A 25,273-nucleotide genomic window follows, 5' to 3' on the forward strand; every position below is an offset into this window, starting at 1 on the left:
TCATCCAGTTTGAGGTGCTATATCCAGAACTGGATTTTTTTCCCTTGGTATTCCATGGGCAGTAATAAATAGCAAGGCAAACACAGAGTATCTTTGAAACAGTGTTTTATTGGGGGGGAATCAGTGTCAGTAGCAGTTGTAATTAGCCCTGTAAGCACTTACATCTTGCCATTCTCCTTTTAAGTGAGGAATGTGTTTTAGAGGGGGTGGGGGGTGGAAATAGGCTTTATTTTACAAAGGACTCTTACAGGAAACTGCATGTCTTGTGTCTTCAGGGTTATTTTGAAAGCTGCAACATACACAGAAACAGGATAGCAGGTTTTGAAGTGAAAGCTTATGCCAATCCCACGGTGGTTCGGTGTGAAATCCATCACGGCCAGACCGGAGGCATCTACGTGCATGAAAAAGGAAGAGGACAATTCATAGAGAACAAAATCTATGCAAACAATTTTGCAGGTGTTTGGATTACCTCAAACAGTGACCCAACAATAAGGTAGAGTTTTCCTCCTTCATCTTATTACTTGGGAGGTGTGATGGGGATGGGAAAAGGGCAGTTTGGTTTTGTTTGTATGTAAGAAACTGCTAAGTAGTCCTGCATGTAGAAAAAGGAAGTTGCTGTTGGTGTGTGGTTGAGCTGCTCTTTGCATTTGCACATATACTTGGGTGTGTGTATTGCTCAGAGTGACAGAACCTACATTTATTGTTGGGAGTCTGAGCCTTGTAGACACAGAGATGTCTAGAACTGTGCAGTGTGTTACCTGCTAACCTCCTAACGTGACTACCTCAATTTCCTAGGGGCAATGCAATTTTTAATGGGAATCAAGGTGGTGTTTATATCTTTGGTGATGGAAGAGGCCTTATTGAAGGAAATGACATTTATGGTAAGCTGATTTGCTTCTTGCACCTTGAATTCTGAGGAGGGGGGAAAAGGAGTATGTGAGTTGGACTAACTGACATTTCCTTGGTGCGCAGGTAACGCGTTAGCAGGAATACAGATCCGAACAAACAGCTGTCCCATAGTCCGACACAACAAGATCCACGACGGTCAACATGGTGGCATTTATGTTGTAAGTATTGCCTGCACACAGCTCTTGCATTACTGCTTTCTGTTCCTGCAAGTGCTGGAAGAGGCTCCTCTGTGTAAAATGTTGGATTGTACTTCCATGAAGGAGTATCTTAGGTTATAAATGAAGTGACTTGTAACAGACCAAAGCTGGTGCTGTTACATTATTGTTAGTGAACTTCTGTTGGAGGCTCTCCTGTCCCTCTTGAACTGGGAAGTCCAGAACTGAACAGAGCACTCCAGCTGTGGTCTCAGCAGGGCAGAGTAGGGGGGCAGGAGGCCACAAGGCCACATTGCTGGCGTGTGGTGAACTGGGTGTCTACCAGCGCTCCCAGGTCCTTCTCCATGGAGCTGCTTTCCAGCAGGTCGGCACCACACCTATACTGGTGCGGGGAGAGTTGTGACCCTGCTTCAGCAGGGCAGTTGGACTAGATAATCTCTAGTGGTCCCTTCCAACTCCCACCACACTCTGATCCCCTAATGCTACAAGTGTGCAGCTTCATCTGTTCATCCTGTGAAGCTAACCAGAGCAGCTTGCCCTGACCAAGGATACTATTGCTTTACTTCTACACACAAACAGAGGTAGTAAAGGGGTCTTAGGAGATGTGCCTTTTTGTGGTCAGTCTGGTGCCAGTGCCAGTGCCACAGCATTCATCTGATTGCATGGCACTGGAGGTATCTCTTCTACCACAGCCAGCAGAGATTTGCAAGTAACATTGCAGAGCATTGGAAAGGGGAGAGGGACTTTCATTTAAGAGCCTGTGGTGATAGGACAAGGGGGAATGATTTTACACTAGAGCAGGGGAGATTTAAGTTAGACAGTAGGGAGAAGTTCGTTACTATGAGGGTGGTGAGCCACAGGAAGGGGCTGCCCAGAGAAGTTGTGGACACCTCTTCCCTGAAAGTGTTTTAAGAGCAGGCTGGATGAAGCTTTACGTAACCTGGCCTAGCCCTGCCCATGGCAGTGGGGTTGGGACTAGATGGGACATAGAATATGCTTAGTTTCGTGGTAACCACTCCAAATCAGATGCAGATATGTCCTCAAAGAGAATTCCTTTTACATCCAATGGTTATTTATTTACATTCTACCACCTTATACTCAATCTATGGAAGCTTTTCCTAGGCATCAGCCTAAACCTGCCACACTTTCCACACAAAAGCAGCAGTCTTTAGGGGTGGAGGGGGTAGAGCCCAAAAGGCAGCATTTGATGTGTGCAGGTTTTCTCAGCTCTTCGTTGTCTTGCCTTTCTTTAGCACGAAAAAGGACAAGGAGTGATTGAGGAGAACGAAGTTTACAGCAATACTTTGGCTGGAGTCTGGGTGACAACAGGGAGCACTCCAGTCTTGAGGAGAAACAGAATACACAGTGGGAAACAAGTGAGTTTTGTTCTGTGGTTACAAGTGGGGGGACATAGAAAAGAACGTTCTTGTGTGGGTTTCTGCTTTGTTATGTTGGAACTGATCCTTTTCATTCTCCATGTGTTAGGTGGGAGTTTATTTTTATGACAATGGCCACGGCGTGTTAGAAGACAATGACATCTATAATCACATGTACTCAGGGGTTCAGATAAGGTAAATGGGCTTTGATCCTGTGTCACAGCAGATGTGGCTTGTTTGCTCTTCTCTTTTTTTGGCCCTTTTTTATTACTTTTTTGACTCTTCTTGCCCTTTTGTCTCTAAAAATAGAACTTTCTGAAACCCAGTCTGTGTGAATGATCTTCTGCTTCAACCCAGCCACAGCCTGGCTATTGACTCAGAATGTCTGGCCCCTGAAGTGTGGAAAGCTTAAAATGTGTCTGTGTGTTTGGCCATAACCATGTTTTAGCAAGCTTTTGCAGCAGCAAGATCTGTGAGGCATTTCTGTAAGGCTGTTTGACATGTTTGGCCATTTAAAAATGACTTCTCTGCTGACATTTCCCTCCAGAACTGGAAGCAACCCCAAGATTAGACGCAACAAGATCTGGGGTGGTCAGAACGGAGGCATTCTCGTCTATAATTCTGGTAGGTGTCTTTCCTCTTCTTGAGCCAGAATTGTCTCATGCTCTGCAATATTATCTCTACCCATTTATTATCCTGTTTGATTTTTATTTCTTCCCCCCAACCCTTTCTTCAATTCTAGGGCTTGGATTTATAGAAGACAATGAGATTTTTGATAATGCAATGGCTGGTGTATGGATTAAAACAGACAGCAATCCTACACTAAGAAGAAATAAAATCCATGATGGAAGAGATGGAGGCATCTGTATATTTAATGGGGGAAGAGGTAGGGTTTTGCCCTGAGTATTCTGGCCAAAAGTTTCATTCCAGATTAAGTAGTGTCCTTTTTAAAGTGCTCTTTTAGGAACCCAGCTCCTGTCTTGTGAAGTGATGAAGTCCTTACAACAAACACACACTGATGCTTTTTAGCCTTAATTACATCAGCAATACTGAAATCTGTGGGAGGCAGGGAGGTTTTTAATCTCCTCCCAAGATGACTGTTAAGACTGCTGCTCAGGACAGTCCTTTCATCCCATCTGCTTTTGTAAGCTTTGCTGTTTGCCTGGAAAAGAGCTTTGAATCTGAGTCATGTAGCCAAAATCCTGCATCTGAACAGTTCAGGTTCTGCCAGTGTCAAAGATGCAGTGGCAAAAATGACAGATCTGTAAGGAATGCTCTTGTATACTTGTGAATTGCAAAGTGCTTCTCTTCTGAAGGGCCCCTGACCTTTGTGTGTCCTGAAACCAGCTCCTGATGCTTTGTAGATAATCACTTGCTGTAAATGAGCTTTAATTTTGTGTAAGCACTGAAAAATCATCCTGGCCCTGCAACCACAAACATGAAAGCTAAGCTTTGCTTTGGCAGGCAAGGACAGAAAGATGTTAGAAAGAAAAGGAAGCAAAGTTTGGAAAGTGAAAAAGCCTTTAGTGTTCCCTCCAACTGAAAAAAAGAATCCATTCCCTGGGAGTTTTCTGTAATGGTGCAAACAATCCCTAACTGTTGTGTGCAGTGGAGAAAAGTCTTTATTGTGGTGATACACAGAGAAGTACTTGGAACTGCATCCCTGCCTTCAGTGTACGGGTGGGTATTCCCCAAGGGAAGGGCATTGGCGGGCCCATGAGACAGGAGGTCTTTGGGAGATACTTCACAGGACAGTTGCAAGGAAGGAAATGGCTCTAAGAATGGCTCTGAGAGTGTGGTGCTTGTTGGTCTGTCTTAGGCCTTCTGGAAGAGAACGATATCTTCAGGAACGCTCAAGCCGGCGTCCTGATCAGCACCAACAGCCACCCCGTGCTAAGGAAAAACCGGATATTCGATGGATTCGCTGCAGGTTTGTGTTGCCTCAACCCCATTCTCGGCTGTAAGGCTTTGAATCAACTCACAAGCTACCTCTTGAGTTTCTTTACCCCACAGTCCATTTCAACTGGGTTATCCTTCTAGAAATCAGCTGGGGATTCAGAATTGTAGGCAGCCTCTCTCTCTCCGTGGTCTCTGGCATCAACAGCATGTTGAGAAACAGCAGCAGCGAAGCTGCCTTCTCATCTTGCTGTGAATTAACTTTTACACTGTTTTATAAGCAATGCCTAAATTCATCTAGGGTATACAGAGTTGATCTGCTGGATGATGCTTCAAAGGTTTCATCTCTGCTTGCAAACCTGGGAACCAGCCAATGGACATTTTAAAGACATTTGAATCGCATCTCCAGTTCAACTTTTCACTCCACAAACTTGACACATTACTCAAACAAGCCTTGCTCCCTCCAAAGGAGATTAGGGATGTTTAATAGTGACTTTTGTGCCATTTACTGTTCAGTGCTCACAGCTCCACACATCCTTTGCATTCCATTCCAGCTCAACTAAAGTTGCATTCTGGAGTTTTTCTCCCAGCTTGCTGTCAGAAGCAGCAGTTTTGTGAGGAAGAGCCTCTGAGGGTGTGGGTTCAGTGAAGGATAGGTTGCTGTCAAGAGCAGTCATGGACAAATGACCTGGGTTCAAAGCTAGGGTTTAAAGCAATTAGCTTTAGGTGCCCAGCTTGAGAACTTCTTTTAATAAGATGTTTTATAAAGGGGTAAGGAAGTTGGCACAAGAACTTTGAAGTGTCAGTGATGAGCACAGCTTTAAGCAGCCCAAAGTCATAGCCCCCCCTGAAAATACCATTTTATTACCAGATAAATGAGTAGTGTATGGTTACTGTCAGAACCCACAGGTGGCAGCCATAGCCCTTCAGAAGGGTTCAACAGAAGAATGTGAACCTGAGTCTGATAGCAAATTTCTAGCTGTGTCCTTTTCCTTTTTCCCCTGGGTTTGTGCTGGGCTAAAAAAAACCACACAAATAAACCAGAACCAACAGGCTTGAGCTCGTGAGCGAGGTTCCAGTGCACAGCCCCTAAGGCTTTGTAACTTCTTGCCCCTTTGCTTTCCCTCCTCTCTTCCCCCTGGCCCACTACAGGTATTGAAATAACAAATCACGCCACTGCGACATTAGAAGGCAATCAGATTTTCAACAACCGCTTCGGGGGTCTGTTCCTAGCCTCTGGTGTCAACGTCACGATGAAAGGTGAGCCTGGAGCCCTCCCGTGTGGTGCTTTGTTTGCTGCTGGGGCTTGGCTTTATCGCAGCATCATTAGAATTGGAAGAGACGTTTAAGGTCATCAAGTCCAAAGATAAACCTAAACCTGCCAGGTTTACCACTAAACTGGTTTGAGTTGTAGCTGAATTAACAGAGGGTTATCAGATTTGCTGTTCTGACCTCTGAATGGTGGTCAGATCTAATTCTCATTTCTGCTCTTGGAGGAATACCTTCTTCCTGAAATCCTCTGGGGAAAAGGCATGCTCCTGTGCTTCCTAAGGGATGTGCAAAAGTCCTTGTGGGAGGGCAGAGGCATTCAGGCATTTTGGTTTTAGGTTTCTTGACAGGGAACTGAAGGCTGGGAGGAAGGTTTGATTCTGTAGCCATTTATTCACAAATGCTTCAGTGAAGGCTTCTCAGGTATTTTACACACCCTGTGCAAAGAGGAATCATTTTCCTGGTCTGAGGAGTACCCTGCAGTGTCTTAGACTGTGGCATTGAGGATTCCATCTGCTTCAATACCACAGCTCAAATGCAGGCAGAGAGCTAAAACTGTTCCTAATGTGTTTAGATCTTAAGAACCAAAAAGGGGAGGGAGTTGCGGGGCTCTGTTCTAACACTCAAGTGAAACAAGTTCTCGATCCAGCTGTGATTGTATCTTGGCTGTTTTGTTTTTTCTCCCCCAACAGACAACAAAATAATGAACAATCAAGATGCCATAGAAAAGGCTGTCAGCAGAGGCCAGTGTTTATACAAGATATCAAGTTACACCAGCTACCCAATGCATGATTTCTACAGGTAACAGGGGTTTGGGGTTTGGTTTTTTTGCTGTCACCTACAGTAAGGGTTTCACATCACTCCTATTTCTTTTCCAGCAAGATCCCTAAAGCAGTTGCCAGGTGTCTATATATAGACACAAGTGCATGCTCTTCCTTGGCTGCAACCAGGAGAGGCTTAAAGCAGTTCCCATTGGAATTTGCTGTGGGCTAGAGGACAATGCATAGTCACTGCGAGCCTAAGCCTGGGGGGGGTTATGCAGCAGACTGCTTTTCCCAGACAAAGCACCCCAGGCAGGCCATCAAATCCCTGGCATGTGCTGCAGCCCCTGCACACCCCTTGAGTGCTGTTCTCCCCCTGCAGCCCCCTCTAGCACCTTGCTCTTGATTCATACCTGATGCCGATGCCTTTTCCTTCAGGTGTCACACCTGCAACACCACCGACCGCAACGCCATCTGTGTGAACTGCATCAAGAAGTGCCATCAAGGACACGACGTAGAGTTCATTAGACACGATAGGTACGTTCCCCAGGCCTGTGTGGTGGAGCTGTTGTGGCAGGAGGAGTAAAAGCAGAAACTTAAAAGAGCTCTCTTTCTTTGTAGGTTTTTCTGTGACTGTGGTGCTGGAACACTGTCTAATCCGTGTACACTTGCTGGAGAGCCTACACACGATACAGACACACTATATGACTCTGCTCCACCTATAGAATCCAATACATTGCAGCACAACTGAATTCCTTTCAGAAAGCAAGTCCTGCCATTCTAATACCATAACTGTTCAACCATGTTTTGTTTGGAGGAAGTTATACTTGCCCATTTCTGCAGAAAGAGACTGTGTTAAAAGCGGATGTGTGAGGTGTTGACACTATGGAGCTCAACCTACCAAAAAAGAAAGTGGCAATATGTTGACTCAGGATCACAGAACTGGGCGTTTTAAAGCATTACTGTGTAAACAACAAACAAACAAACACAAAAAGAGGAAAAAACAGAAAAAAAGAAAGAGACTTGGGAAGGGACAGAAGTGAAGAAAAAAAAAATTAAATAATAATAAAAATAGAAATAAAGCAAATGAAAGAACTAAAACTAAAGCCAAGCTGCAATTTTGTACAGATCCCAACTCCTGCAGGCTGCTGCTTTTACAAGTAGCAGTGGGGCGCAGGCCGAGCTGCAGCAGTACTTATTCCGTAGAGAAGCAGCGCTCCTCCCGTGCTGCCTGGCTGGACATGGGTACCGATGGCTTTTGTACCGTGGGGTAAGACAGAGGAAACAAAAAAAAAAAGGAGGAAAAGGAGAAAAAAAATAATAAAAAAAGGATTAAAAAAAAAAAAAAGAGATAAAAAAAAACAAAACAAAGACAAAAAAAACCACAAAACAAAAATGTGAGCTAGCACTTCTGCATTTCTTTTTGATTTATTTTTTTGTAACATTTATTCAGATTGAGAAATATGATTTTAATGCTTTAATCTCATGTAGTTTGTTTCTAATTTCAAGCAAAAAAAAAAAAAAGACAAAAAAAAAAGCCAACAACAAAAAAAAAAACCACAAAAACAAAACCAATTTACTCTTCCTGTACTTGAATGTGTCCTGTTTTGTTAGCACACCTAGACCTTGCTGTACCTGTACTCATGTCCCAGTATCTACGTTCTTTCTATGAAAGAGAAAAACACTAATCTTAAATTATATCCAGCAATTTTTCTGGTGTCCTCTGAAGTGAGAAGAATCTTCCTCTTCCCTCGCCCTCCTCCCTGCCCCCCAGCAACAGTCCTGTACTCAAACCACCCTAACAAACACCACCCCCACCACCACAAGAAGCAGCAGCCCACCCCCCCAGACAACAGAAGTGTTTTAATGAGACTTCCTAGCCTACAATGCACTATAAAACAAAGTTCCCCCCCCTGTAACTAAGAGTTTTGTGACAAGGAAGTTTTCCTATGTTTTCCAGTAGAAAGTCTCCTCAAAACAGTCTTGTAAACTTTTACTCTGTTCATAGTTTTTTTTGAACAGCCTGGACATTACTTAAGGTAACCTGCTGGAAATGACAGCAACTTTCCTGCTCTAATGAAGCTGAGACAAGTATATCTACAGCCCTATACAGTTTCATAGCTTTTTTCCATTTATGTGTATTGGTGACAGTGGGTAATCAACAGCCTGAAAGTGTATGCATGTACCATAACATCTAGACTTAATATATTGTGGAGTACTCAATAACCATTATGTAGAGGGTAGGTTAAGAATTAAAAGGGTTTAATTTCCTAGGAAAGACAATGGAAAAAAAAATGGTCATTTTTAAAAAATAAAGTTTATTAGATCATAAAGTTGTCTGCTACCACCTTCTTGAGAGCCAAACTCACTCCTGGCGTCCCTAAAGCTGCTCCAGCAGCGCGGTGAGTTTCCGGACAGCGTCTGCAGCCGGGGTTGTTGCACCATCCACCAGCAGGCACAGAGACCTAAGGGAAACGAAGTCAGCTTCACTCAGCACGGACACCGTGGGCCAGAGCCTGGCACTGACACAGCTTGAGAAGATAACAGATGCCCTTTTGTCTCTGCTGTAAAGGGCTGCCAGCAGCAGAGGCGGCCACCGTGGGGGGCTCCAGGACTACTGTACATGTGGCGTCCCCCTCCCTGTGCCCGCCCTCAGCACAGGGTTTGCTCAGGCATTCCTCCCCTTTGGCTGGGCTCACAGCCAGCCCAGCACCTCTGTGCAAATTCAGCTCTCGGCCTTAGAGACTGGCACAGACACCCAGAGCTGAAAATACTGCATTACTCATGGCATCTGCCCTCCTGGAGTCGGGCTTCGGCAGTGCCCTCCCTCGCTGCTCCTGAAGTACATGTGATAGCCACAAAGAGTTTGAATGGCCTCCCTCTGGTGGCTGCCCACATTCTAAGATGGATGCCTGCTAAGCACTGTGCAACTCAGAAATGGAAACCCAAGGCCTTACCTGAATACTCTCAGTGAAATTGTCATTTTTTCAAACTCTCTTGCTTTTCTGTGCCCCTTCTGAATGACTTCCTCTGGAATATTAGCAAGTCTTGCTGCATTGAAGCCATAGCTCTTCGGACACGCTCCTTCAATGAACTTGTACAGGAATGTAATTGTTTCCTGGCTTGGATCTTCACTCTCATTTTCAACCATACATGCCTAGAAAGAGTAAGTTACAAAAGTCAGTGTAAACATTTACCTACAGCCTAATAAATGCATGAGACATCACCTTCTCTCAGGATCCCTCTGTGACTCTGGGGGGAAGACTGCATGCACAACCAGGAGGGGGAAATCCTCTCTGTTAAGTGCTCTCAGCTCCTGCTCACCTCCAGCACCCACCCCCACCCTGTGCCACGCTCAGAGCCACCAGGTGGCTCAGCCACACCCACCATGTGCCCAAGCCGCACAGCCCCAGCGTGTGAGCAGTCCTCCACCAGCGAGTGGTAGTGCGTGGAGAACAGAGTCCGACACTTGATCTGCTCTGCCAGTTCTTTCAGCACTGCACTGGCTATAGCTGTCCCATCAAAAGTGGCTGTGCCTCTGCCTGGAAGAGAAAAATGGAGAAGCTTTGGCATACCCTAGACAAAAGCAGCAAAGTAAATATAGTTCATGTTTTACTTACTACTGAAAGGAGCTTCACCCTCCTCTTAATTGTTCAGCCAGGCACCTTTGCTCCTGTTGGTTAGTTTCCCAAGACAAAGGCAATGCCATGTTGGCTGTGCATCAGTTTGGTACTTTGCCTTTCTCATCCCTGTGTGGAAGACTGGCTGACAGCTGTGAGGAGTGAAAGCCACCAGCACTATAGAATCACAGAATGGTAGGGGCTGGAGGGGACCTCTGGAGATCTAGTCCCCTGCCAAAGCAGGATCACCTAGGGCAGGCCACACAGAAACACACCCGGGTGGCTTTTGAAAGTCTCCAGAGGAGACTCCATAGCCCCCCTGGGCAGCCTGCTCCAGTGCTCCAGCACCCTCACCAGAAAGAAGTTTTTCCTCATACTGAGGTGGAACTTCCTGTGTTCCAGTTTGTGTCCATTGCCCCTCATCCTATCACAAGGCATCACTGAAGTCTGGCCCCTTCTTGACACCCACCCTTCAAATAGTTGTACACATGGACCAGATCTCCTGTCAGCCTTTTCTCCAGGACTCTCTCACCCTACTCTTTGCCCCATAACAGCCACAAACTCTTCAGCACTGCAGAAAAAGACAGGTCTGCTCTCTTGAGAATTGCTGCTAGATGGCTCAACGTTTGCTGCAAGTACTTGGGCCTTAGAAGAGCACAGGAAAACTCAGCTAGAAATAGGCTGATGCCCACTGGAGGGTGGGAGGTGTTCTATTACTTACCAGGGCACCCAAGGAGGTAGTTTAGAGAGAGGTACATAGATACTGAGTGGTTAAACGCTGGGAACATTACTATAAACCTGCCCCTGGGCACTTGGTGGCCTTGTAGACACCCCAGAAACCTTACAGCTAGTCTTCAACCTTGGATTCACACAGTACCAGGTTGAAGGCACCTTGAGAACCATGAGGTCCACCCTCTCACAATCTAGACAAGTTGTCCAAGCACCCTGTGCAGCTGAATCTTGAAAGTGTCCAGTGAGTGTCCACTGCCCTGCGAGATCATTCCAGTGGCTAATTCTTACCATGAAGAGTTTTCCTCTTGTGTCTGACTGGAATCACCCCAGGAGTAACCTGTACCCATTACCTCCCAGTCTTTTCCATATGAGTGCATGTAAAATGTGAGTCTCAGCTGCTTTGCTCTACTTTCCATGTACTACAAATTACCCAGTTCATCCATAAGAACCAGGGAGTGCTTGGTTGCATGCTGGAGAATGCAGGAAGTCTCACTCAATTCAACGAAGAAGGTACTTTCACCTGGGAAAGAAGTTAAGCACACCATGAGAAGCAGTCCAAAACCTGCAAACCACAGCTAAACCCCCAGGTTCTTCATCTGCACTACAGCCTTGGTCAAGATAAAATGAACCATGAAGATGAACTAAAATATAAAGCTCTTTGTTCCCCCAGCATGGAAGTGGTGTGCCTCCATTTGCCAGCAAAAGGAGATTTGATACAGGTATCACAGTATCACTTAGGTTGGAAATGACCTCGAGGATCATCAAGTCCAACCTATCAACACAGACCCCATGACTAGACCACGGCACCATGGGCACATACACAATTAAACAGAGAATCTTAATTAAGACTAAGCGAGCAGATGTCCTGGTTTGGTTGTTGACATCCTACAACTCTGAATAGCTCATGAAGGCTGTTCTCTTGTGTACTCTACAGTGAGCCAGGACCAAAGGAATACACTCCATGTCCTAACAGGAGTTCCAGCAACCCAAATGCTACACAGAATCACAGAGTGTTAGGGATTGGAAGGGACCTTAACAAATCATCCAGTCCAAACTCCCTGCCAGAGCAGGATTACCTAGGGCAGGTCACACAGGAACACATCCAGGTGGGTTTTGAATGTCTCCAGAGAAGGAGACTCCACAAGCTCTCTGGGCAGCCTGCTCCAGGGCTGTCACCCTCCCAGTGAAAATGTTTTTCCTTCTGTTCAGTGGAACCTGCTCTGCTCCAGCTTGCACTCACTGCCCCTTGTCCTGGCACTGGACATCACTGAGCAGAGCCTGGCTCTGTCCTGACACTGCCCTGCACGTTTCTATACACATCAATGAGGTCAAACCTCAGTCTCCTCCACACCAGAGACCCAGCTCCCTCAGCCTGCCCTCAGCAGGGAGAAGTTTAGCCCCCAAATTGTTTTTTAGTAGGTTACAAGCAAAGTACACAACCATGCAGGCCCTTGCACACAACAAATCCATGTGGAAGGAGATCTGAAAGCTCTTCTTAGGGTTCATTTCAAATGATCACATGCAGCAGCCACCAGTGAGACCCAACCTCCTCAGGCTGTCCCTGTGGTAGAGGTGCTGCAGTCCCCTGATCCCAATCTTTGTGGCCCTCCTCTGGGCCCTCTCTAACAGATCCATGTCCCTCTTGTGTTAGGGGCTCCAGAGGTGGGTGCAGTACTTCAGGTGGGGTCTGAGCAGAGCAGAGCAGAATCTGCTCACCTGACCTTTCTGTACTCGTGCTGCATAAGCACTGCTGTGCTCCAAGGAGTTTTGCAACAGGAATTACTAAGCCTTGTCCAGCAGTCCTGATTTCCTGTGTTTACTTAAAGCAATCTCCAGGACTGAGTGTGTTATTAGCAATGTTTATGGATAACTATTCATTCACTTCAGACAATAAAAACCTCTAAAAGGGGAGAGATGTTTAGAATGTTATTTCAGATGTACTCTTTGTGAAGGTCCTGTGGACATCCACTGTGAAAGGGCTGCCCTGGAACACGTTTGGCTGGGCTTTCTTTTCTGCAGTGTAGAAACCAATGCCAGTGCCTCAAGAGGAGATGTGGAACCTAGTTCTGCTCTGCAGTGCTCAGCCCCACAATGGGAAACCTTAAAACGTTTGTGCACAGACTTGGAAGAGCTGAGCTCTCAACTGACAGGGGAAGGAAAAGGCTGCGAACGCTGCACTGCTCCAGACCATCTCTCTCTCAGGAAGGGCTTTGTTGCTACCATGAGCTCTTAAATACTCTGCTGTTCTGAAGATTTCTTTCTGTTCTTCAAGGAAACAAAATGTTAAAGAGCCTTAAGAGAAGCCTCCAAAAAGCCTTAATAAACTTCTCCAGCTGCAAAGCCAAGCCTTGACTCGGAGAAGTGTAAATACAGACACTCTTTTTCAATTAAAAACTCAGAATGATTAATTTTGGAGTTCCCTATGTGCAACAGAAGTTCAGGAGGCTTGACTCCTGTCATAGGCACTGACCCACATTCTCAGCTGGAAGATCACAGAAAATCTCTGCCCTCCTTACATGAGTTGTCATACTCCTCCTCTTAGCACAACAAAGACTTTGTTTGCCTTGCCCCAGCCCCATTTGCCTCCAGGTACACTTTCCCATTCCAGTTGCTGTCATCCTCCACTTCTGTCTTCCACTCCACAAAACAAACAAAATACTCCACAAATATTCACCTGCTGCTTCCAAAAAGGAAATGGAATAAACAAAATGCCCCATGAGTTTTGAAGCACTGCTTCCAAAACTTCTTCTGAAGGAACTGGCCTTCAGGTGAGCATCCTAACTGAAACCAGGAACCTCTGATCCCTCAGAGAAGGTACAAACCCAGCTCCTCTCCAACAGCTACAACAATACTGGCCTATTCCATAAGCCTTAGGAAAAAAGGAAGATACCTGTGTAGGTAACACACAATCAACTGCAGCACATCCACACAGACATCCCTCAGCCTTGCAGCCAGCTGGAAAGCAGGATTTTAATATTAAAATTCATTTAGAAGGGATCCCATCTGTCTGTCAGAAATAGTGGGAGACAAACATGTCCAACAGCTCAGGCACAACTACTCTCCTGTTGAACTCTGAACGCGAGGCAAGAAGTGAGTTGCCCACCTCTGCCTGCAATATTAAGACTCCCTCTGACTTGCCCCTTGGAGCAAGAAAACTCACTGGGTGGCAAAGAACTTTGGGAAGGTGGATGTCAGAAACTCACCTGACATGATCCTGTCTGAGGCCCCCAGCCTGGTGAACACTCTGTCAATGGGTGTGAGCCGGCAGGCTTCAGCAGGCACGTAGCATCCCAGCTGAGCCATTATAACCAGGAGGCCAGCCTGCAGAACATTACAACACCAAAATCTTTACTATATGCTTGCAGCTTCAGTTCCACACAGAGAACAAAGGACTGAAACTGCATTTCCCCTAAAACAAAAAGACTGGAATAGAACACAAAGCTTCCCACTGTTTTTAACAACTCCAGGCTGCAGCATCGTAATCCCAAGCAGGGCTGAACTGCTCCAGAAGCCTTCAGAACACAGCAAGCTAGCACAGCGTGCTGTGCTTATCAAGCAAACTCCCTGCTGCTTTCCCACTTGCTGCTGCAGCAGAAGCATCTATTGCAGGATGATGCAAAGGCCTGGGTAAGGCCACTTGGAAGAGACTACTGAACTGTCCCAAGCACCTCTCCTCAGGGAAGAGGAAGCTTTATTTCTCTGAAGTGGAAATAGAAAATCTGTTGTCTAAACAGGGACCTTTCCTACCAGCTTATGTTTTGGCATTACAGTGTAATTGCTGTAGTGTGCTGCACACCCTGAGGACCACTGCTGGGACCTCCTTTGACATTTACTGACAGTCAGGTCATGCCATTCCCTCATGCATAAGGCAGAGGTCCTCTGCAACCCTCGCAGACAGTCACTCACCTGTCTCATGAGCGTAGACTTGCCACCCATGTTGGGGCCAGTCACTAACACGCAGGAAGCTTCACTGCTGCCATCTTCATCTGTGCTGCCTATCACAATGTCATTAGGAATGAAATCATCCCCAAAGAAGGTTTTTGTGATGCATGGGTGACGTGAGTTTTTAAGTTCCAGGAAGGGAGGAGCACCCTCCCCAGGCAGCACGACCACGGGACGGCACAGGGGTCCGTCCCCATCCTGGCTGTAGGTAGCCAGAGACATCAAGACATCTGCAAGATTAAGAGAAACTCCAGTAAGTGACACTTTCTTGCAGCTTGCTTTTATTCATCCACTGGGATGAAATTTACTCACTGAGCAGCATTTTGTAACCACATTTTTCCTTTTCCCTTCATTTTTTTATTCCTGTCAAGGAAAGCACCCAGGAAGTGCTCCAGAAATAAAAAAGTGAAGGGTCACTGCCATCTTCCCTCCCTCCTTCCTTCCACATCTCTAATGACACCACATTAAAAACCCTGCCCTCCAGAAGCTTTTCAAATCCACATGTTCTGGTTAAAAGATGCCCCTGCTCACTGCAGGAGGGGTTGGAGATGATGACCTTCAAGGGCTCCTTCCAACTCAACGCACTCTCTGAGTCTGTGATAATTCCACTTCCAAGGCTTTCACTATGTACTTGTATGAAGCACTGTTTCCTTGCACTGGTGTTTAACTTGGAACAAGACAGCTGAAGAGGGAATCAGTTTCTGTGATGATGGATTCCTTTGTTAAGGACACCACCAGAAGTTGCCAGAATTGAATTTATAAAAGCATTAAAACTTTCTCTTGGGCCTGGCAGAAAGCAGCAGCCAAAGCCCTTTCTCAGTGAGCCTAGCTCTAAGATCCTACAAGTGGATTAGCTGCAAAGTGAGACCACATTAGGTCATTTTAGAGACTTTATGTGCACATAAAGCTGAGCCTGAAAGCTGTCTCCTTCCCTACTGAAAATCAGTTTGGTACTTGCCCTGACAGTGTGGAGCAACTCACGTGACTGCTTCCCACTTCTCCCAGCACACTTGGAGAATCCCTTCCTAGGCTGCCTGTCTGTCCTTCCCTTTCTACCCCAGTGGCATTCACAGATGACCTTTAAGGTCCCTTGCAACTCCAGCCACTTCATGGTTGCCTCTGCAAGTAGTTACTTTCACTGCACGTGAACACAAAGCAAGGCTCTCACCTAGCACAGCAATGCACTCCACAGCTGTCTGCCAGGCTTTGCTGTTCTGATCGAAGTTGTAGAACAACCTCCTCATGCAGTCCTTCAGAGCCGCATCCCTGCGCTCCTCAGCATTGACCATTGCAGCCAGCATCTTCTCGATCTCCTTGGTCCAGTAACGTTTGTAGCCCTTCCTGGAGGACTTCAGCTCGTACTCCTCCGGCAAACGCCGCGAGACGACGCTTTCCGGTATCTCCATCTGGTAGCGGTTTTTCCCCGCCCCCCAGTACATCACGGATTTGTACCCCAGCAGCTTGCGTTGCTTCTCCAGGTACTTCTTGAGATCTTCCTCAACAGCATCAATGTCCTGCAGTGCTTTGTCATAATCGGGGTCAAACCCTGCCTTGGGAGTGATCACTCCGGTCTTCCGAGCCTGGTTGTGGTCAAAGGCAGTGTCCCATCTCTTGAGCTCTGCGCTCAAATCTGGGAAGCGGCCATCCGGGGTTTGGCCTTTGCGGGTGACCAGCTGCCTCAGGACTTTAGATTTGAAGTCACTGGCAACTTCTTCCATGGCATCAACAATTTCCTGCATGACTTTAAACCCTTCCAGCGCAGACAGAAAGTCAGCAATCTTTTTTTTGCTGTACTTGATCTCCTCGTAGAAGATGGCCCTGCTGTCAGGATGGTTCTGGCTTTTCAGCGGTGACCCAATGCTGTGGATTTTGTTGAGCAGCCTTTCAAGATCAGGAAGCTTCTTCAGGTGTTCACCAACTTCAGACATTTTATCTGGCACCGACAGAAGGTCCTCGACAGCATCTAAGCGGTCGTTGATGGATCCTGGATTACACAGCGGAGCACACAGCCACTGCTTCAGGAGTCGCTTCCCAAACGGGGTGCAACAAGAATCGATCCTTTCCAGCAAAGTACCTTCTGTGGTTCCATTGGTTCCGTTCTGCAGAACCTCCAAGTTCATCAGGGTGACTCCATCCAGCACCATCCGCTGGTCAGTTCTGGCAAAGCAGCTGCTCGTAGCTTTTGCAGCGGCAACATCCACAGGGACGTACTCCTGGAAGTTGGCCAGCGACAACAGCTCCTGGTCAATCAGACACTTCTGGAGATAGAAAACGCAGGCTCCAAGCGCTGACAAAGCTAACTCACTGTTTTCACCAGGAGTTAATCCCAGTGAGTCGCTCTCTGAAGTCAGAGATTTGATTACAGAGGGCAGAGAACATCCATTTTCAGAGGTCTCTTTCTCCTTGAAGTATCCTTCTTCAAGAAGGACTTTTAGTGTTTTAGACGCAGTCCAGAACTGGGAACCAGAGATCAGACCTTCCTGAATGCATGAAACAAGTGAGCCCTTTAGTATCTTCTGTGTGTCCACAGACAGGTTCCCCTTCTCATACAGCACCTGCACAGGAGTGTAATGTGCTACTAAAGTCCTAAACCTCGAACAGTGCCGGTCGTCTGAGAACTGGCCCACGTGAAACTTCCCTACTGATGTGTCGACAAAGCAGACCCCATAGACACGTTGCCCAGAGGAGTCTTCCTTTTCCTTAACACACAGAAGGTATTTATGATGGTTCTCAGAGGGATCACAGTCCATAATGCTGTAAGTCTGAGTTCCTTTGGTGATGATCCTGCATATTTCTCGGCGCACCACCTTGTCAAACCTGGTCGGGTGGGCCGTCGCCTTGCAGCGCGCCTCCATCATTTCGGGAGTTTCTGTCTGCTCCACACGAGCTACCTTGTAGCCCTTCTGCACCAGGACATCGGAGAACCTGCCAAATGCAGTCTCTGGAAAACCCGAATGGGCCCAAGTTCCTTTCATGAAGATCAGCCCCAGCTCGTTGACGCCGGTGACCGCATCCATGTGGTACAGCTCGTAGAATTTCCCAACCTTGTAGAAAATCACCGCATCGAAGTTCTGGCTCTTCAGCTGCCACCACCTCCTCATTCCGGGCGTGCACCTGTTGAGGTAGTCCTCAGGTACGTACAGGGTACGGGGGTCATAATCAGGGTCACTCTGCCGTCTCCTCCGCGCATCTTTCTTCTTTCCCTCCTGCAGCCAGTCGAGCTTTTCATGTTCCCACGCTCCGAAGCCACTGCTGCCTCCGCTGCAAGCGTTCGCTTGGGATTCAAAACTTTCAGGTGCTGCAAAGGATGTCAGCTTGGACTTAGCTTCTACAGAAACTGCTGCCACTCTTTTGGGGGGTTCAGGCTGCTCATTTTCTGAGCTACTCCTTTTAGCAGGCTTCTTTATCTCTTTCCTCTTTCGTTTAGAAGGAACCTTTACAGGACTTTCTGCTACGCTCTCTGCATCTGTCTCCGCATCAGAAGATTCATTCTCATCCACCCCACTACTAGCTTCCTCGCTGCTTGCTGCTTCCTTCACATCAGGCTTGAACTCTGCATCAGAGCCATCATGGTCACTCTCAGAATCCACCACTCTTCTTCTTTTGGCTTTTATGGCATTTTCCCTGTTCCTCACTCGCTTGTTACTCTTAACATCCTCCTCACTACTGCAGTCATCACTGTTGGCTGATGCACTTTCACTCATCTGCTGGAAAAATAAGTCATTTTACCTAGAGAAAATTCTGGCTACAAAGTAAATATCACTGCTGGGGAAAAAAAAAGACGTGCAGAAATGTGGAATAATGCAGGAGCTCAAGCAAGAGACAGCAGAGCCGCAGCCAAGGCCATTTATCTTCACAGAATTTACAGTATTTTTTGGGTACCAAATGGGCTGCTGGCCAACATTAGCATAATTACACCTCTCTGTGGTTTTTACAGCCTCATTCATTACTTTGCATAACTGGTGCCAATGAATAGAACATTTCAACTGGACAAAGGCATAGGGTGGATGAAATTCGGCACAAAGGAGAAACACCTCCATAATGCTAATAACTCCATGCTGCAATTTTCTCCTGCTGATGTCAGAAACGTGATTGGGCTTTGCGGCCGTACAGTACCAGCACAAGCCAGTTCTGTCCGTGTCCTTCTGAGGTTTTTTACCTACCCACTTCCACCCACAAACACACTACTCTATAGTAAGATCATGCACATCTAGGAGAAAGAAAAGAAGCTCTGTTATTTGTTTTCTCAGCCTGAAACCACAATAGAACTTCAGGGCCAGTGCTGGTGAAAAACAGCAGTGGAGGGACCAAACAACACAATACTTCGAGTGACACCCATCCCTTGCAGCAATGTTACACTGAAGAAAGAGCAGATGGATTGCACTGACAGAGAAGGTAAGGAGACCCACCATCCCACTGACACTTTCCTCATGCCATTCCTTTCTGAATTCTATTCTGATGCACACACTGAAATAATGATGGAATCATTCACAACAGAATGTGAATACAACAGTATCACAGTATAACTCAGGTTGGAAAGGGGTACGAAAGATCTCTTTTTAGTTAACCCACCAACAGATTTGAGTTAGCAGCACAAGAACTTGTGTTTTAGTGCTACTGTACAAGATGAAGGCAGACTCCAAAAACCCAATTCAGTGCCTGAAGATGAGTACTCCAAAAGCTAGACACTTCTACAAAGCAGTTCAGATAACTGCAGAGAATTGAAGCTATTTCATGTTTAGTTCCAAAAGGCAGCTTCTAACTTCTAGCACTATTTCTGCAGCATGCAAGAAAATGTTTACCTCTGTTTCCTCCTCTTCCTCCTCTGTGTCTGAAGGTTCATTGCATACTGCCAGTTCAAGTCGCTTAGCTTTATCTTTACTCACTGCATCATCTGCTAGCACCATTGCTCTCTTAATTTCAGGCTTTGTACTATGAAACATACCTCCCCTCAGTGCCTCCACATCTGATGAACCTGTAAAACCACAAGTATTTGGTTAGAACCTGAGGTTAGTCTAGCATTTCACCAGTCCTTTAGTTAGTGTTCCTACTTCACTGCAGACAGATAGTATAATTTTCTAACAGTCTGTGTTGTCACCAGTCATCCCCATCAGGTCTCAGATATCACTCAGCCTGGTAAAGTACCCCTGGAGAAAACCCAAACACTCACAAATGAAATGCCAGCCTAGTACATGGGCACTTAAGAACTGCTTCTGCAACTTGTTCAGATATGGATACTCCTAAGTTAAGCTCTGACCACCCTGACACTAACTACTGTTGCTGTCAGTAGTAACTCTTAGCAGTGCAGCAGAGCTAAGACCACATGGCTATTTTAACAATGATGGCAAGTTCAACCATAAAGTTGTCTTCAAGTTATGGGCATCAGTTCTCTATGACAGAGATCTCTTAGCTGAAGCTCTGCTGGCTGTTCAAACTGCTCCTGTAGGAATTCCAGATCCAACACTGGCCTACTATTAGCCAGATTAGCTGAATCATCAGTTCGCCCTGAGACTGCAGAGCACCCAGCAAAACCTACTATTAATAGCTGCACTATCCCTCACCCTTTCATATCCCTTCAGCACCACAGCTCCTCCTTTAACCTCCTGTACAAAACACAGAAGCAAAGCCAACTAATCTACAGACTGATTTCTGTAGAAAGGGTCCCTACAGACACCGAGATTCATCTTCATGTCATGCTCAGAAATGAATGGCATATATGAAGATATTATATATTCAACTTGAGCAAAGTGAGAAGCAGGACAGAAGAACAGGTTATAGGTAGGGAAGGCTGAGTCCTTTTCTTGCTTTTACAAGTTTAGCTGACTGCATGTGCCCGTAGGAGCTGCCTGAAGAGGTCCTTACATCCGCTCTTGTGAGTCCCTTCAGACACTGCTACTATCTGAAGCTTCAGCTCCCCAGCAGGCAGAAGGCAGGTGATTTGCAGGAGGCCAGCTTTCTCAGAAATGTGTCAAGCAATTCTTTTTCCCATTCATTCCTTTGAGCTTACCCAGCAGCAAAGGAGGGAGTTGCGTGTAGCTGCTTCTACAGCTCAAATGCAACACACTAACAAACCAGCTCTCCACTTCAGTTTTGCAAGTGCACTGAGAAATCTAAAAGTACTTTCCCTGCAGGACTGACAGCTTAACAATGGCAAAAGAAAAAAGATCTCATCATCTGACTTGGCTGCACATTCAGTTATGCAACATTTGCACATTCATTTAACCAACGTGCATGTAACTCCACCTCCTGCATGCCCAGCTGTTACAAGTCCAGCCCTGCGCTGTACTTACGCAGTTAGACAGTAACACAGGGTAAGGAACTTCATTTTCTTACCCACAGGCTCCAAGACTCTTACTTTGTACATGCTGATGCTTTTTGTCTGAATTTAAAAGCCAAACCTGTATTTGAGATACTTTTACTCTGTTCTGCATTAACCACGTATCCGGTGGGCAGAGCAGTGCTCCTATGCTTCAACATTCTGAGCACTTTGTATTCTTCTGCAATTGCCTCTTGGTAAACAGCTCAACTCTCCTGACCTGTATTTGCTTGAGTGCAAATGCAAGCTGTTTACATACACTTGAGTCTTTCAGAATACCTTCAAGAAGGATACATGTAAACCACAGACCAATTCACCTGCACGAATTCTGCTCACACTCACATTGCCGTTTTAAACTCACTATGGCTGAAGTGTAGCACGTTAGAGCATCAACAGGCCAAAAAGGGATGGCTACATGATTCTGTGAAATGGAACTCTGACTTGTACAAAGCAAGCAAGTGTGGAAAGTGCAGCTGTTTCACTGAAATAGATACATCCTGCAGCAAGTCCAGAAGACTGCAGTAAATCCAAAGCACGTGTCCACCTGAGTTTACAGCAACATAATTTGCACCCAACAGTTGACAGCCACAGGAAAATGATAAAGCAAGATGATGATTATCAACAAGGTGAGACTGCATTTGGTTTTCATTAGTTAGCCAAGCAATTTCTTCAAGAAGACAAACAGCAATGCTGCTCTGTTAACCCCAAGCATTACCCTCACACACACTCGAGAGTTCTCAAGTTGTTTTATCAGCAAAAGTGTCCTGCAGTGCCACAAAGAGGTAATACCGCAGGAGAATCAATTTTAATTCCTAACATCCTGTGCCTCACCTTTTGATTCTGGAAAGACAGCAGTTCCCAAAGAGCTGCTAAAAAGTTGGGTTGGACACTACTGCTATTTTAAGGATTTCAAGGTTACAAACTGGAATAGCAGATCTTAAAGATCTGTTTCGTGCTGAGGGGAGAAATAAAGGAGAAATCACTTTAAAACATGAGCAAGCTTGAAGTTTGTGTTCTAATAAACTAAAGAGCTCAGGGGTTTATTTTTAAGAAGGAACTGTGCAACCACAAGCACACCTGTAACACACTGAAACACACAAACCACAAAGGGATTGAAAACTTGCCTGCTCTAAGGTACAAAGTCCAAAGCATGCTTTCTCACTCAATACTAGCCTCGGTTGTCCTGCTCTTTCTTTATGAGCAATACCACACTCTACACTCTGTGCCCATTTTTCCAAGGCAAGTGGCATATTTCCCTTTCAAAAAGGTTTATTTACATCTCTTACCTTTATATGGTCTCAGGTATTTGATGCTGACCCAGCCTCTTGTAGGGCTGTCATCAAAAAACTGTACATGGACACGAGTGGATTTCCCTTTTCCTCTCATTATTGTTCCTTCAGTTGGATGGTTGTAAATGAGACATGGCCACCAAGGATAACCTTCCATCTTGGCCCAGACCAAGTCACCAGGGGAATATTCACAGGACACACTGCAAAGGCAACAGAGGTGTCATTTAAAGACCAGAAACCTTTAAAAGCAGTCTCCTCACAAACACTACTGCACACTGTTTCTGAGCAGCTTGCCCTCTGAAGGTCTTAGAAGGCTCTGAGGCAGTGCAATCTCGACTATACAGTCCTATACCACCACCAATGCTTCTCTTACTCACTCCTCCAAGTTCTAGTGGATCCACACGTACAAAGCTTTGCATTCACAGAAGACTGGCTGAGCTCAGAGCGGCCCTCCCTGGAAGCCATCCTGTCCAACCCCTCTACTCCAGCACAGCCATCTAGAGCCATGAGCAGACAGACTCTTAGTGGGTTTCTTAAGAGAGAAGAAAAGAATGATTTGGTCCAGTCAGACATCATCTAAATGGCAAAGACTGGAGACTGCACATTGTGAACCTGCATGACTAGGGTAAGTTCTCCTGCAGGCTCTATTTCTCAACAGGTCACCTAAGGGAAATTAATTCAGAGCTGCAATGCCACAACCTCTGTGGCAGCCCTCTGGCACCCTCACAGGAACAAAACTTTCCCTTCTGTTTAGGTGGAACCTCCTGTGCCCCAGTTTGTGCCCACTGCCCCTTGTCTTATCACTGGATACCGCTGAGAAGAGTCCAGCCCAATCCTCATAGCCTCCATCCCTTAGATCTTTATCTGCATTGATAAACACTCCCCTCAGTCTTCTCCGGGCTGAAAAGCCACAGGTCTCCCAGCCTCTCCTCCTAAGGGATGCTCCACTACCCTCATCCCCTCTGCAGGACTCTGCCCAATGGGTTCCAATCTCTCCTGCACTGGGGAGCTCAGAACTGGACACAACATTGCAGGGCAGAATCGAGTCGGTCTGCCAGCACTTGAGACACCGGCACGATACGGAACAAAAAACCACCTTCAGGCAGGAAAGGAGCTGAAGCTGAGAACAACCTCGCCCCTGCGCTCGCCGGCGCCGTTCCGCCTCCACCCTCTGCCGCCTTCCACGCAAGGCCGGCCCGGGGGCATGGCAGGGGGGGCACGGCGCGGGGGGGCATGGCAGGGGGGGCACGGCGCGGGGGGCATGGCAGGGGGGGCACGGCGCGGGGGGGCATGGCAGGGGGGGCACGGCGCGGGGGGCATGCCGCCGGCCTGCAGCGCCTCCCGCTGCCAACGGCAGCGCCTCCCTCCCGCCCGGCCTCAGCGCGGGGTTACACACAGCCACGCACCGCCCCCCGCGGCACGGCTCCCGCCGGCCCCAGGCCCTGAGAGCGCAAACCCGCCCGAACCTGGCTGCAAACCCGCCCGAACCTGGCCGCAAACCCGCCGTGGGGCAGCGAGGCCCGGGCGGGCCCAGGCGCTGTGCGCTGTGCTCTGTGCGCTGTGCGCTGTGTGCTGTGCGCTGTGCCTGCGCAGGGTCTGGAGCGCACGGGGCGGCCGCACCTGCCCCGCCGCGCGCCTCGAAGCAGGCCGCACTCCCGAGGCCTCCTCCTGCTCCCCTTCCCACCCATTACCTGGGGGCCTTGGCGGCCGCGCCATCCCCTCCGCCCTTCTCGCTCCTCTCCTCAGGCTGGGCGGCGGCTTCGCCCCGGGGCTCCGTGCCGTTGCTCGCCGTGTCGGCGGGGCTCGTGACGGCATCGCTGCCATTCTGCTCCGCCGAAGCGCGGCCGCGGGTCAACGCACCGGCCCGCGGCGAAGCCGGTGCGGAGGCAGCCGCCCGAGGCGTTGCCGGGGAGGCCTTGGGGAAGAAGCGGAGCAGAGTGCTCTGGCGAGACATCGCCGCGGCGGGAAGCGCGGCCCGCGCCACCGGAGAGCGCTCGCGCTGAGCCCGCGCTTAGCGCGCGCCACGGCAGGCGGGCTCCGGGCCGGCTCCGCCCCGCGCGGCACGCGCCATCAGCCGCCGCTGGCGGGAAGCGCCGGCGGGAGGGAAACCTGCGGCTCCCGCCCTGGTTTGCGCAGGAAGGGACCTTGACGGGACCCCTCGGCCAACCCCTGCAGCCAGCAGGGACATCTGCAACTGCAGCAGCTTACCCACAGCCCCACACAACTTGAGCAGGCATGGGGCAGCTCCCGTCCCTCTGGGCGTGTTTGCCCTGCTTCCCCGCTCCCTGCTGCTGGCAGAGGGCCTGGGACACCTCTGTCCCCCCCCCCCCACCTGGCAGATGAAGTCTCCCAGGCAAGCATTCCCCAAGTTCAGCAGCCCTCAGCAAGGTCTGTCTTGATTAACTCCAGCCCTTCCAAGCCTGCTTCTGTGTCTGCAGTGAGGCCACAGCAGTTAAGATTAATGGCGAGATGAGATGAGCTGAGCTGGGGTATAACCACAAAAACATCCTCGGGGAAGGAGAGGCATCCACATGGGAGATGACCTTTCCCAAAGGGCAAGAGAAGTGGCGTGCTGGGAAGGGGAGAAGATGGTACCTGACCAGAGGAGATGTTTGGACAGCTGCTGGCTCTGCTATCAGGCTGCAAGGTGGTGCTGCTCATCCTGCTTTGTCACTGGGCAGATGCACGGCAGAGCTACGAAAGGGCAGTAAAAACAATGCAGTCTCTGCTCTGCTTACAGGGGGTTCTTCTCATATGCAGAGGTGAAGCTGTGTCCTCATAAGCAATTTTTGGATGGCTTACAATGCAGTCTAGCTCACTCATTTTTCTTAGCATACATTTGCAGAGGAATTCTACACTGTCACTATGTATCTGCTGGTGCAGCTTTTTCTCTCACTACAATTACCCTTCAATATTGCAAGCTAAAACCTCTCCTACCGTTCAGTACACCTGTGGCCAAAAAAGCGTCCCAGGCTTGCTCCTACTGCGAGTGAGAAAGTGGAAAGTGC

The 25,273-nt window shown here is 47.8% G+C and overlaps 2 protein-coding genes across 4 annotated transcripts in view; one reads left to right on the plus strand and one right to left on the minus strand.

Moving 5' to 3' along the window:
- The window catches only part of FBXO11 (F-box protein 11), a 75,824-nt gene extending 66,232 nt beyond the window's left edge, over nucleotides 1–9,592 (plus strand). For both annotated transcript variants that reach the window (XM_068153666.1, XM_068153667.1), the window contains exons 12-23: nucleotides 276–493; nucleotides 796–881; nucleotides 973–1,067; nucleotides 2,318–2,440; nucleotides 2,550–2,635; nucleotides 2,988–3,064; nucleotides 3,183–3,326; nucleotides 4,260–4,370; nucleotides 5,489–5,596; nucleotides 6,298–6,406; nucleotides 6,805–6,903; nucleotides 6,988–9,592. In XM_068153666.1, the coding sequence (XP_068009767.1) occupies nucleotides 276–493; nucleotides 796–881; nucleotides 973–1,067; nucleotides 2,318–2,440; nucleotides 2,550–2,635; nucleotides 2,988–3,064; nucleotides 3,183–3,326; nucleotides 4,260–4,370; nucleotides 5,489–5,596; nucleotides 6,298–6,406; nucleotides 6,805–6,903; nucleotides 6,988–7,117 (1,386 nt within the window). In that variant the 3' untranslated portion in view covers nucleotides 7,118–9,592. The remainder of the gene's footprint in view (nucleotides 1–275; nucleotides 494–795; nucleotides 882–972; nucleotides 1,068–2,317; nucleotides 2,441–2,549; nucleotides 2,636–2,987; nucleotides 3,065–3,182; nucleotides 3,327–4,259; nucleotides 4,371–5,488; nucleotides 5,597–6,297; nucleotides 6,407–6,804; nucleotides 6,904–6,987) is intronic.
- Nucleotides 8,665–24,248, minus strand: MSH6 (mutS homolog 6). Of its 2 annotated transcripts, none has more exons than XM_068153663.1 (10): nucleotides 23,957–24,248; nucleotides 22,263–22,465; nucleotides 19,463–19,635; nucleotides 15,829–18,367; nucleotides 14,625–14,890; nucleotides 13,922–14,039; nucleotides 11,149–11,238; nucleotides 9,754–9,908; nucleotides 9,324–9,523; nucleotides 8,665–8,831 (listed from the first exon to the last, which is right to left on the minus strand). In XM_068153663.1, the coding sequence occupies exons 1-10, from the start codon at nucleotides 24,217–24,219 to the stop codon at nucleotides 8,747–8,749; spliced, it is 4,092 nt and encodes a 1,363-aa protein (XP_068009764.1). In that variant the 5' UTR covers nucleotides 24,220–24,248; the 3' UTR covers nucleotides 8,665–8,746. The 2 variants fall into 2 exon arrangements, with proteins under 2 accessions (XP_068009764.1, XP_068009766.1); XM_068153665.1 differs by having other exon boundaries at nucleotides 15,829–18,364; nucleotides 23,957–24,247.
- Nucleotides 24,249–25,273: the final 1,025 nt, after the last annotated feature.

This window comes from Melanerpes formicivorus, unplaced genomic scaffold (genome assembly GCF_026170545.1).
Source record: "Melanerpes formicivorus ecotype bairdi unplaced genomic scaffold, bMelFor1.0.p_v2 SCAF_26, whole genome shotgun sequence".
NCBI classification, from domain to species: domain Eukaryota; kingdom Metazoa; phylum Chordata; class Aves; order Piciformes; family Picidae; genus Melanerpes; species Melanerpes formicivorus.

Bases quoted from the DNA above. Each gene is read 5' to 3' on its own strand.
- MSH6 (XM_068153663.1), bottom strand. From the start codon at position 24,219: ATGTCTCGCCAGAGCACTCTGCTCCGCTTCTTCCCCAAGGCCTCCCCG. The intron at 11,239-13,921 runs GTGAGTTTCTGA...CTTCTTTCCCAG, and splicing joins CTCAGACAGGATCATGTCAG to GTGAAAGTACCTTCTTCGTT. The intron at 8,832-9,323 runs GTAAGGCCTTGG...CGTTTCCCTTAG, and splicing joins ATTTCACTGAGAGTATTCAG to GTCTCTGTGCCTGCTGGTGG.